Raw genomic sequence first — 13,374 nt, 5'->3', positions numbered from 1 at the left:
TATATACATATATATATATATATATATATTATACAAACAATAATAATTCGGACCTTTAGAATGATTGTTTCTTTTCTTTTTAAAATTTAAATTGCGCAGATGACAACTTTTCTTTTTTTTTACGATAAACAATGACTACTGTTTTCGGACTGCAAGAGACTTTTTTTTATAGCGCAAAAATTAAGGTATTCGAACATACGGTATATTAACACGAGACTCGCGGAATTCTATGGTTAAACCAAAAACTATATTACGAAGCGATTTGTGATAGGTAATATGATAAAATTAAAAGAAAAATTGGACATAAACTAATTTAAAGATTTAAATCAATTAACTAACTATGATTGTAACGGCTGACTATGGCTGCTTATTTTCATTGCTGGCGAAGGCATGTTTTACAACTGGCTAAAAATAAAGCAGTGCTTGGCGACGGCTAATGGCGGCAGCTTGCGGGTCTAGGACGGCCCCTTACTGTACTTAATACAATACAGTCCATCTCATACTGGGTATACTATGCCCACAAAAATAATGTAAATAATTTTGTAACCTGGTATTTTTTTCCAAATTTATAAAATCTTTTTTGATAATTTAGGTAATAACTAATATGGGTTTGTAGTCTGTTTTTCTACGAACAATAATATATACAGACTTTAGTGTCATTTTCAGACATGTCCAAAACAACACTGTCTTCTTTAAAATCAATTAAATTAAGGGCAAACAACATCATTATTGAAGGAAAAATTTGCAAAACATTAACCATCTAATGTAAACAAGATAATATCTAGTTTTTGCTTAGTAACTAGACAGTGCATTAACTTTTTTTAATTTTTATAAGTAATTTATTGTAAATTTGCATAATGATAACACTAAAAACCAAGTTCCAAAAAGATCCCATAAGTTGAATTGGAGTTCCTTAGGAAATGATTTTATTTTATGGATGCAAAAATATACAATAAACTTCCAACTTCAATTCAATCAGTTGAAAACTACTGTTAGTGCAAAAAACTCATTAAAACTTATTAGTAATTATAAACTTTAATTCATTTTTAATACTTTCTTTTTATAAAGTGCATTTCTAATATTGATTATTTTAGTACTTCTATCAAGGCTTTTAACTTTCTTAAATGAATTTTTTTTTCGATATTTTACTTTTTTGTTGTTTTTATTTTACATTGTTGATTTTACCAGGATGTTTATTGAGAGCAGTGTTTAATATTGATCAGTCTATCCTGTGTAAATATTCACGAACATAAATAATATTATTATGCACCTTCATAACTTGAATGATCAAACTGTACTGTTTTTCCAAAAACTCACTATCTAGTACATCAAACTCCACCTTTATTTATTACCATCTATTACATGCTTTTCGCAAAGTACTTTTATCCCTACCTTCATGTAACAAGATCAGTTACTTAGTATCAGCTACTACTAAATTATTCTACAATAACTCATTTCCATTGGATTTATATAATAAAGAGACTGTACATATATATATATATATATATATATATATATATATATATATATATATATATATATATATATATATATATATATATTTATATATAAACATATATATATACATATATATATATATATATATATATATATATATATATATATATATATATATACATATATATATATATATATATATATATATATATATATACATACATATATATATATATATATATGTATATATATATATACATATATATATATATATATATATATATATATATATATACATACATATATATATATATATATATATATATATATATATATACATATATATATATATATATATACATATATATATATATATATATATATATATATATATATATATATATACATATATATATATATATATATATATATATATATATATATATATATATATATATATATATATATATATATATATATATATATATATATATATATATGTATGTATGTATAAAATATGTTTTCAAGAAGTAAAAATTAAAATTAACTCCAAAAAACATAAGAAAATATTCAAAATACAATATATTAAATTCTAAAAAATAAATAAACGAATTCTGTAATTTTGCTGTTATCTAATTTAACAGCAACACAACAGAAAGATTGATGTTTTACAGTAACATTGTAAAAAGAACATAACATATATAACTACATAAATACTGTGTAACTTTAACAACGTAGTTTATTTTGTATCAAAACTTAAGAGAATTAGACTTTTAGTAAGAAAATCTGCAGATAAATTTAATATGTATATGATTTAAAGTTTATACACCCAAAGAACACAGATAGTTCAAAAGTATTGCTGGTGCAAACTGCAGATAGACTAAAATTGTTTTTCGCGGAGATTGCAGATAGACCAAAAATATTTTTTGCGGAGATAGTAGATAGACCGATTTAGCGCGGAGCCATCGATATTTTTATTATATGTAATTTTATAATCGTTTTTATTTAAAAACATGACGCTATATTGAGGAATTAATTTCTAATAATATTACAAATAAAGCACAAAACTGTTTAAATCTCCAATAAAAATGACGTATAGCCATATCCCCGGCTACTTACAAAAAAATTAAAACATATTATTTACAAATAAGTCATACATTTTTTTAATAAAAAATATTTGTTAAAAAAAAAGTACCCTTGCAGGAAAAGTTTTAACTTAAAGCAACAACAACAACAACAACAACAAAAAACTATCGACACCAACTTAACAAAAGTTGCATGTTTTAGGGCAATAGTGTTTCATAATGTCTTTTTTCGACTCGCACCATTTTAAGTCATCTTTCCAAAAAGTACAATAGAAAGATTGTTTGGCACTATCTTTACATTCTTCACCTAAAAACAAAACGATTGTTTTTGTTCGGGTTTTTTTATTTTTTATTATTCGGCTTTATATTACTTTCTACTTTTGTTCTTTTTTCAAAAAAAAATTTCAAAAACATTGAAACAAACCTTGAACTAAACAACTTCAATAGAAACAATAAATAAGAACAAAACTTACTACAAAGATTACAGGTTTTTGGACAATTTTTTCTCATAAACACACCAGGCTCGAGAAGACTGTTACATTCAGCTTTAAACATTTGGCAAGCACTACTGTAAGCGTTTTCACATTCTATAATTTGTTTAAATGAAAAAAGTAAAATGGATAACATTTATTGTAATATAAAGTTTATTAACAAACAAAAAACTTAGTGTTGGCAATATGATCATGAACTGCTGATAAGGTTCATATGATATTTGAAGATATGTCTCGAATTGATACAGAGATTTGAAAGATGCTTTAGATATATGACTTGTCAAAACAAACTTTCCGTAAGTTAAACAACGCCAAGCAAATTAATGGATTCGTCTAAAATATGTTTTAGTTTGTCAATATTGTTGTTTCTACTTCTCAATTTAATATCAATCGTGTGAAACTATTTTGAGTGGTCGTTATCGTAGATTTGAAAGTTTTTTTTTTTAATTTATCTTAAATTATTTCTTCTTAAAGTTTATTACTTCTTAAGTTCTTAAAATTTATTACAAAAAATTACTTCTTACAGTTAAGACTTTAAAAAGATTGATTTGTAAATCTTGCAATTTTCTTCCGTTTTTTTATGGTATTTAAATGCTTCAGTCATTTGATGACAAAAATTGATTGAACATATTTATTTTTTAACTTGTATTTCTGGACTTCGGGACAAACTTAAAAATGACAAAAATATCCTGAATTGCAAATATATTCGGGAAAAAATTATCTCTGCGAATCAGATGCAGGTAATGTTATGATCAATGACTTAATCTGGGAATATTTAGTTAGCAAAACAAAAACTTTATAAATTGTGAATCTCTCTTTAAACTACCTGAATTTGCTGCACATAATGACCAGAGCTGACTTAATTAAATTTCAAAAAACTTAACCATATTGTAAAAACTTTAAACAAAGACAAAAGCTGTTATTTACCAGGGCAGTTTTTTCCCTCGGCATCTAACTTTGTTGTTTCTTTATCCCAGCAGCAACCAAACTCACTTTGTGAACATTTTGGTGGTGCTTCTGCACGACACATTCCACATGTCTTGGGACAAAATTTTGGTACACGAGAATCCTTAAAACAATTCTTTTCTAAAGCTTTACACTGAGCTGAAGGATTATCTTTACATTCAATTTCTTCAACTAAATATTAAAGGGTAATTTAGTCAAAATTCTTAAGAATCTCTATCAAGTCAGTTCAACAATAATATTTGATTATTATATACTTACCAACTGTGGTACCTGCATGACAATAACCACAGAACTTTGGACATCTCTTATATAATATAGGTTTATACTCAGCAGTGTTACAAAACTTTTTATATTGAGTACAGTCAACAACATCTTCACATTTTTGAACTGTTTAACATTGAAAAAAAAAGAGCGTAAACATTATTATAAAATTGAACCATTTTTTAACAAGCTTAATTATTTATATATATAAAATAAATAATAAAAGTTCACAATTGTCTTTCAAACTAAGTACAATATAAGCAAATATTGTGATTAAATCTCAGATACATCAGAACCCTGTCATTATCATCATAATCAATAGTATCTTATTTCTGATAGGATTCAAAACTACTTTAATAATAATTCTGACATAAGCTTTTTTAGGGACTTTTTTTTTATAAAGCTTCAATTTATAACATTTGTATTTACAATATATATATATATATATATATATATATATATATATATATATATATATATATATATATATATATATATATATATATATATATATATATATATATATATATAACAAACCATCAACATTTCGTTTTAGTGTTGAGTCAGCCAATTCTTTGTCCATTAAGGATAAAGTATTTGCCCACATTGCATCTTTTAAAAAAGAGAAAAAGTAAAATCAGAAATATAAAACAAAATTATTAAAATAAAAAATAAAAAATACATAACATATATTTAAACATCAAACAAAAAATATTTAAACATCAAACAAAAATTTAAACATCACTAAAATTTTAAATACCAAAAAAAAAAAATGTTTTTTTTTGTATTGAAGAAGAAGGGGTAAATTATTATACAAACTTTATGTTTAGTATAATATATAATTATTTTACACATATTGCTTGTTTTACATTTTCTACTGCTAGCTGGAAAGCATCTGTAATTTCCATTAAGGAAAAGACTAGACACCAGTCTTCTATTTTATTTCTAATATAAAACTTTTAGTTTTTTAACTATTCTTATTTCTTGACATCATTAAATGTAAAACATTTAATGATGTCAAGAAATAAGAATTAAAAGTAATCTAAAATTTTCATCCCGATGAAATTAAATTTTATCTGTCAACTAATGTGAGCCATATAAGAGTGTGCAAAATGAGTTCAGTAAGAAATAGGCTCTTAACATTGCAAAGGCTTATGTTAAATCTGGCACATCTTCTAAAATCATTTTCACTAGAGATATTTAATAGAAGATAACTATTTAAGATTTTGTATCCAGTACATAAATCTCTCCAATTAATTCTTTAATTACAACTTCAGGACTACCATAATTTACTATCAAATGTTTCTAACTTGAAAAAATGAACACTATGTCAGTTTTTTCAGATTACTTCCATCAGAACAACTAAAACTGGAAAACTAATTACATTTTTATGCTTTTTTTTTTCTACGCAATTGATTTTAAAAGAATTTTTAAGGTTCCAGAGAGAAGCTCTTAGAGAAGAAACAAGCGATTTTTTCACTCAAGAAAACAAAGAACATTACATTAAATATATGAAAGAATTCTTGTTATATTCTATATATAAACAATTCTTGCTATATATACAAACAAGTTTCTTAGTTTTTGTAACAATCATCCAGAAAAAGAGTCACTTCTAGTAATTTAACAATCTTTTTTTTAAGCAAATCATGTTTCAAATCAAATTCACTATCAAGCATGTGTGCACGCACACACATGCATACAAAGAAAATACAATTTAACATGTAGCTTTGTAAATTTGAGATATGGAATGTTCAACTGCTTTATTGCAAAAAAAAAAAAAATGAAAAAATTATCAACTATAAAATAAAAAAATTTGTCACAAAAATACTTAACCCTTGCTCCTCTTTGGTGTTTGATATATGAATGACCCCTTAAATTTAACACCATTAATTGTAAAAAAAAAAATTAATTATAAAATAAAAACATAATAATTATAATATTATAATTATAATAAATATTTTAATTATATTATAATAATAATTATAATAAATTATAAATAAAAAATAAATTAAAATTAAAATAAAATAATGCAGTCCAAAAGAAAACATTTTGAATGCTATTTTTTAAAGTTAGTCAAGCTGATTTACTTAAAATTATAAAGTTTAAGCAACATATTTATGATCATTATTTTTTACTTTGCTTTATAAACATATTAAATCAAATCATTAATTCATAGAGCAAATTAAATTATTATTTCATGTAGCAAATTAAACCGTTTCATAAACACAGACTGTGTTTATGAAAAAGTGGTTTAATTTGCTTTTAATTTGGTTTAATTTAATTTACTGTGTCACAGTAAATCAAATCATTATTTCATAAAGCAATTTAAACTATTGTTTCACAAACAATTATGTAGTGGTGCAGTAGTAAAGTGCTTGCTTCATTAGCAAGAAGTTATAAGTTCAACTCCCCACTTATTGGGTGTGTGCTGAGTATAGAATGGGTTGAGAAAGAGTTAAAAACAAATAATACCATACAACTTGTGTGGTATTTTATTATATTAGTATACATACAACTTGTATGGTATTATATTATATTGTATTAGTATTACTTGTATGATACAAGTACTCTTTTTTTCTTTTCTTTTTTTTTTTAAACTAAATAGTTTACTTTTGATTGGAATGTTTATTGATAATGGGTGTTCAATAAAAATCTATGAAAAGTATTAAACTAAAAATATTTTAACATTGCAATATTTTGTTAAAAACTAGTATTTCTTTCTTTAAATATAACATCTTTTTAAAAAAGTTACACATCTCTAAGAAAATGACATCAATACAAGAAGCGAAACAAAAAACAACTTTACGAACTTTATTTAGTGCATCGATCTTAAAGAAAGAAGTTCACCTTGAACCACCTGGACAACACCAACATTAGTTACCATAAAATGAAAAAGTAAAATCAATATTAATCAAAAACTAATTTAAAATAAAAGCCAGCAAGAAAGAATTCACCAATATCCGATGTAATAGCCTAAATTACTACAAGCCAGCCTATCGAGGGGGCACAAGCAAAATACCTTTATATTATGAACCTATATATAATTATACATACATAACTATAAATAAACAAATATATACAAAATGTATATGTAAAAAAACAGCAATGTATAACTTTATAAATAAAAAAAATACCTTCCAAGCTCTCAGACTTTTTCAAGTCAATATCATCAACATTAATTTTAAAATTATCTTCAATACCTTAATCAAAAGTTTTAGTTAAACATAAAAATAAGTTAGGTAACTATTTCTACACTTATTATATAGTTTAAATTATCATATAATTTTTAAATATTTAACCTGATAATAACAATAACTATATAGCTATTTGTAGCTCAAAATAAAATTATTGCCAAGTATCTCGGAAAACAAGAAAAGTTATTTAGAAAATAAAAGGCGACTACCAGCCACCTGTAGTGATTTTGAAAGAGATCAAAATGTTCCAAAGTGTAAAAAAAAGAAAATAAAGAGTGAAATACTTTTTTTGGTGAACCCTATTTCTTTTTTAAGTTCTTCTACTAATTCGTCTGTGGTCATATCTGAAAAACAAAATATTAAAACTTGTTAAGTAATAACTAACTGTTATACCACTTCACTATCATCAGAAATGAGAAAACATTTTCAAAAGCTCTACTTTAAACAGTAATGAGTTTTAAATAAGTAATAAATAAATAATAATTTTTAAAATAAGCGATTAATAACAAAATTTTAAAATAATACTTTTATAATAATAAATAATTTTTTAAGTATATTTCAATCCTTTTGACTTAAACAAGATATGAAAAACTCAATAATATAACCAACATATAAAACCCTTGAGTATAAAGACATTATATTTAGTTACAATAACTAAACTTGGTATCATTTGTTGTTGAAGCAACTGCACAAACCCAAAAGAGGGTCTAAATAAATGTAGGGGAGACCGGGGCTCATTGGCTCGGTTTTTACTCTATGAGCTCTGTAGCCCTAACAGTACATTTTTTCGAAAATATTAAAGTGTAGTCTTAAAGAGTATGGATTAGGGTATCTTATAAAATTTGCATTCATTTACAAAAAAAAATTCTTGGGGCCTTTCCGGACCCTCAAAAAAAAAAAAAAATTTGCGCCAACTTACCCCACCACCGGGTAATTTGGCGCAAACTATAAAAATGATTATTAATGCACTATTAAGTGCAAAATTAATAGAAATTTTTTTAAAATTAATTTTTGCAACAATTTATCCCAAAATTTAATGTTACTTTTAGCTGGTACCAAATATTAGTCCGTATAAAAGCCAAACAGTAGCCCTCCTTTTATCTGTGGAAAAAAAAACTAAAAAAAAATTTTTTCTAATTTTTTTGTAAGAATAAATATTTTCAATATTGTTAAAAATTAAAAAAATAATAATAATTTTATAAAAATAAATGTTTTTTTCCATAGTAAATGCTATGAGCCAACTTACCCCGTGAAAAACTTGTCAACTTACCCCGAAAGCTTTTTTTTTAATAAACAGTCTATAGATCCTGAAAAACGGCAGCTTCGAAAAAAAAGTCTGACTGGATATAGTAAACCAATTGTGACTGGAACTTTTAAAATAATTTATTTTTCATCCGACTAAATATTTTCTTTGTAAAGTTAAAAGGAAGCGATGTTCTAAAAGTTACGTTTTTGTCCAAAAAACGCATAAATCTCAATATCTCGCATGCGCATGCGCGAATCCTGACAATATTACAGTGAATTATGAAATGGTCAATAAGGAAGTTTCTGAGTAATTTTTGTCACTTTCTGATGAAAGGCTCTAAAGATAAACGCAGTTCGTCAACTTACCCCTGCGTTCGTCAATTTACTCCTGCGGCCAACTAGCCCCGGTCTCCCCTACTATCATTGAAACTAATATTCGCTTTTATCTGAAAAATAGAAATTTGTGACAGAAATGCAAGTTTTGTTCTTAGTAAATTGGCATCTAGCCTTAAACACTTAGTGAGAATTTATTATAAGTTCACACTTTTTTAGAAAAAATGATCAATAAAAAATAAAAAACTTTTTGAATGTACTTCCTTTTTATATATTCTTGTGAAAAGAACTCAAATTTTTTTCTAAATTATTTTTTTCATCTATGGGTTATTTTCTTCACAGGTATTTACTGCTTTACTGCTGATATTAAAAAAACTCGTAGTAATTGCAAAAGTTAATCATTTTTGATTAATGGTTATCTGAAAAGGCTAACAACTTTTTGAATTTTCATGATTAAATAATTAGGCTCTGCGATCTGCCCATGATGTTGGGTTCCGTTTTTGGTGTCATGTCATCACAGCAAGAGTTTTGCTTGATGGCAAGTTGCCTTGTGCATGAAAATATAAAACTTTCGAATTCAAAACTAAATATCCATCTCGCAGAGTTGACAATCTCACCTTGTTGTAAAAGGTGTAAACCAGCACAATCGTTGACAGTGAATGAACCCCGAATTATAATTGATGGACATTGCTAAACAGAAGGTGATATCAGAGATTGAAATTTGTTTGAAAGTCAGCAAACATTGACTTTGCTGCAAACTGTTAAGTTACGCATCATTTTGGAACATGATATGGAGCCACACTTTAATTGTCCAACCCTTGTGTTCTTTGTAAAACAGAAGGAATTAATATTTTTTTGAGAAAGACATGACACTGTCATAAATGGTACTACAAAAACGTACTATAAATGTTTTTGGCTCAAATTTCAATTTCAATACTGAAATTATATTTAAATTTTTTTTTTAATAGTTTAATAGGTAATCTTTCAGCTAATTTTATGGAAAAAGATAATTTTTGAAGCCCTCCTGTTTCATATTTTTGTAAATATTTAATTGAAACTTATTTGCTTCATCACTTAATAGTGTTATTTTCGCAGTCATCCACGCTTCCCCACGCTTTATTTTTATAACTGGTGTTGCATAGGTGTCAATAAAATGATTTTTTTTAAATCAGGTGCGGATACATGAAATTATAGATAAAATGTGATAAATGTCAGAAAACCGCTTTTTATCGTGGTATATCTGCTTATAACAATAGTTTTGCAGGGGTGGATCTAGGATTTTTATTGACTGTAGCAAAAATACCATAAATATTTTTGGATCTAAAAGAAAAAAAAAAAGACCTCGCTATTCACATTAGACGACAGTAATTTGCAGACATAAAGAACTAAAATTCATTGATAGGGGGATCACATACCATTCGTACCAGCCTTAGATGTAAAGTGGCTTATAGTGATACATGAGGTCCCCTACCACTGATTTCTTCTTCCGTCCGTTTAGAGCGAACAATGATATATAAGGCCGGGTGAATAACAATGAGCAATTGCTTTTACTCAGTAATAGGTTTACGTGAATAAACTGTGGCTATTTTGATATAATTTACGTAAATCTGACCAATTACTGAGTGAAAGCAATTGCTCATTTTTATTCACCCGGCCTATTTTATAATTAGATGTTTAATTTCGATCCGAAAAGCGAAGCCGCTTTTTGCCCTTTTTCCAAATGGCAGATTAAATTTGTAAACAAATATTTTTAACTTTTCTATTCTTAAATGAAGTAAATATATTTTAAACATAAATACTACTTACAAAAAAGTGTTAAGCGGAAATTATAATACTTGTCAAATAATAATTTATGATGCATTAATTTATTTTCGATTAAAAAGGAATTAAAGTTTTGAATAGAAAAGTGAAACGCTTTTGAACCATTTTTATGAATTAAAATATATTTTAATAAACATAGACTTATAAAAAACTTATAAGGATTTTATGATTATTAAAGTTTGTTATTGAATTGTCTTTAATTTAATGGAAATTTTTGACTTGTATTTTTAACTTTTATTCCACACTTCTGCTTCAGCTTTTGCCCTTTTTACAAATGGCAGACTATTGTTGTTAACAAAAAAATAGCGTTTTTATTTTTGTCCAATATAATTCCGCAAGTCAGACATCTAGTTATATAATATATCAGTGAGAGCGAAAAAACGTTACTTGATTTACGCGACGTTAAAACCATCTATTTAAACTGAATACTTTCTAAAGAAAACATAGTTTACTTGTCTTTTATGAATTTTAATCATGAGTAAAACCATTACCGAACCCTTATCCTCAGCCGATGGATTTACTTTTAGTTCTTGGTATTCCTATAGCCAGGCTATGTAATTATGCCAAATAATACAAAAAACATTCACATAGATTTATCTATATAATTCAATCAACAAGTATTTATGGTTGTTAAAATGTTTTGGTTTGCAAAAAATTTGGGGATAGATATTTGAAAATGAAAACAACAAATCTAATTTAAATTTGTTTAAAATTTAATTTTTTAATTAAAATTTGTTTTAAAACACTTATTTAATGACTTACTTTATAAAATATCTTAAAATTAAATTAGACACTGCAACGATTTATATAAATTTATAAAAACAATTTATAAATATTTTCATATTTTTAATAACAAACTTCATTACTTTATTACAATAAACTTTTTGTAAAATAATAAAAACAAGAAACAGGTTTCAAATCAAATAAAAAAAGAACTAAAGTAATCAAACTTTTTCAATAAAAGTATATTGCTTCAAATAACTAAGGAATGTTTTAAAATCCTAAAACAGCAAACTTCAGGCATTTTTGCTTTTTTAACATTAACAACGATACAATTAACAAATCTCAGCAAATAATAAAACAAAAGTGTCAATAAATAAATGTTAATCTAACTTAATATGGTCGTTCTTTGTTTAAAACAACTTTTTTTTTTTTTGCTTTTTGTTTGATTGTAGTGTAGAAAACTTCTTTGGTTTTTTATAAATAATATAGGAAAGTATACTGTGATGATAATTCTCAATTTCACTTTAGTAATGCTTTAATGCATACAAGTATTGAATAAGGAAGTCAAACAAACTTCATCTTTAATCATATTGAAGAAAAGCCATTGAGTAGTATTGTCAAAGCGACTTTTTAATCCACCTATTTCAAATGATTTTGGATATTGACCAAAGTTTAAAAAAATAAAACATTATAGTTCTAAAATTTCATATTCGTTAAGCAAATCATAATTTCAAAATACATGTTAATGTAAACAAGAAACTTCTTTGGTTTCAAAAAACAGTTAAAATATATGCCTAAAGATGCATTTCTTAAATTTATAAATTCTGTTTTAATTAGTTTTGTAACAAATTTTCTTAACATAACATATTTATAACAAATGTATTTCTCTCAACAGTGTCTTAACCAATAAGCTATTTCTTCACGTGTATATTTTGTGAAATGCCTCGTGACATGTGTTGATATTTTATGCCCATTTTCTGATTGTTTTTCATGCATAATGCTGTATTGCAAAAATGCAAAATAAAATTTCTTTGTTTATCATTTTGATCTATAAGAAAGCTTTTTGATCATTATTGAACCTAAAATATAGGCCTACACTTTTTAGATTAAAAGTTTTCCATTATTTTAGATAATGTGGACAAAAGTTACACAACGAAAGAGTTCCGTCTGTAGTTAACCAAGGTTTTTCATTAAATGTCAGAAGTAGATTTTTATTACAAATAATTGCCTTTGCTTTTCTATTTGACTCTCTAACTGATTCTAAAGATAATTGAATTTGATCACATAAATATTAGGAATTTATTTGTTAACAGGTTTTAACAACATTTTCAAAAGAAATTTAGGACTACCAAACAAATAACTTGTATTACAAGTTTTCATAACATCTAAAACACTTTTCGAAAGAGAATTTACATCATTAGTTTTCCAAAAACAGGAACTTCCTGATACAATAACATTTTTGTAACATACACCTTGTCACAAAGAATAATAGTTCCTAGTAGAAATAAAAAAAAAAAAAAAAACAATAGTTGAAAGTTTCTTGCAACTTTAGAATATGCTAAAAGTCTCTCTTAGGGGATGATTGTTCAAAATGTTAATTTAGTTTAATCTTTTTGAAGTTTTGATGACAATCAGATCATATAATAAAGTGTTGCTAGACGTTTTAAAACTCGCATTAGGTAAACATTTTATCAAACGTGTTTTCTTCTCTTTGTCTCTGGGCAATCTATAATTTTTTAAAACGCTTTTAAATCGTTGACTTCTTCAATGATAAACATTTCGTAAAACAGCAATAAG

General features: G+C 25.4%; 1 protein-coding gene across 1 annotated transcript in view; it reads right to left on the bottom strand.

The window, feature by feature from the left end:
* Positions 1 to 2,478: 2,478 nt before the first annotated feature.
* LOC100208799 (uncharacterized protein ZK643.6) overlaps positions 2,479 to 13,374 on the bottom strand; it is a 42,480-nt gene continuing 31,584 nt past the window's right edge. Inside the window, exons 3-9 of the mRNA XM_065816487.1 lie at positions 7,740 to 7,799; positions 7,396 to 7,461; positions 4,799 to 4,873; positions 4,259 to 4,387; positions 3,962 to 4,171; positions 3,017 to 3,130; positions 2,479 to 2,850 (exon numbers count right to left, since the gene is read on the bottom strand). Coding sequence (XP_065672559.1) covers positions 2,723 to 2,850; positions 3,017 to 3,130; positions 3,962 to 4,171; positions 4,259 to 4,387; positions 4,799 to 4,873; positions 7,396 to 7,461; positions 7,740 to 7,799 — 782 coding nt within the window. The 3' untranslated portion in view covers positions 2,479 to 2,722. The remainder of the gene's footprint in view (positions 2,851 to 3,016; positions 3,131 to 3,961; positions 4,172 to 4,258; positions 4,388 to 4,798; positions 4,874 to 7,395; positions 7,462 to 7,739; positions 7,800 to 13,374) is intronic.

This window comes from Hydra vulgaris, chromosome 13 (assembly GCF_038396675.1).
Source record: "Hydra vulgaris chromosome 13, alternate assembly HydraT2T_AEP".
Classification (NCBI taxonomy): Eukaryota; Metazoa; Cnidaria; class Hydrozoa; order Anthoathecata; family Hydridae; genus Hydra; species Hydra vulgaris.
The sequence above is the reverse complement of the archived record's forward strand: the minus strand, read 5'-3'. Positions and strand labels throughout refer to the sequence as shown.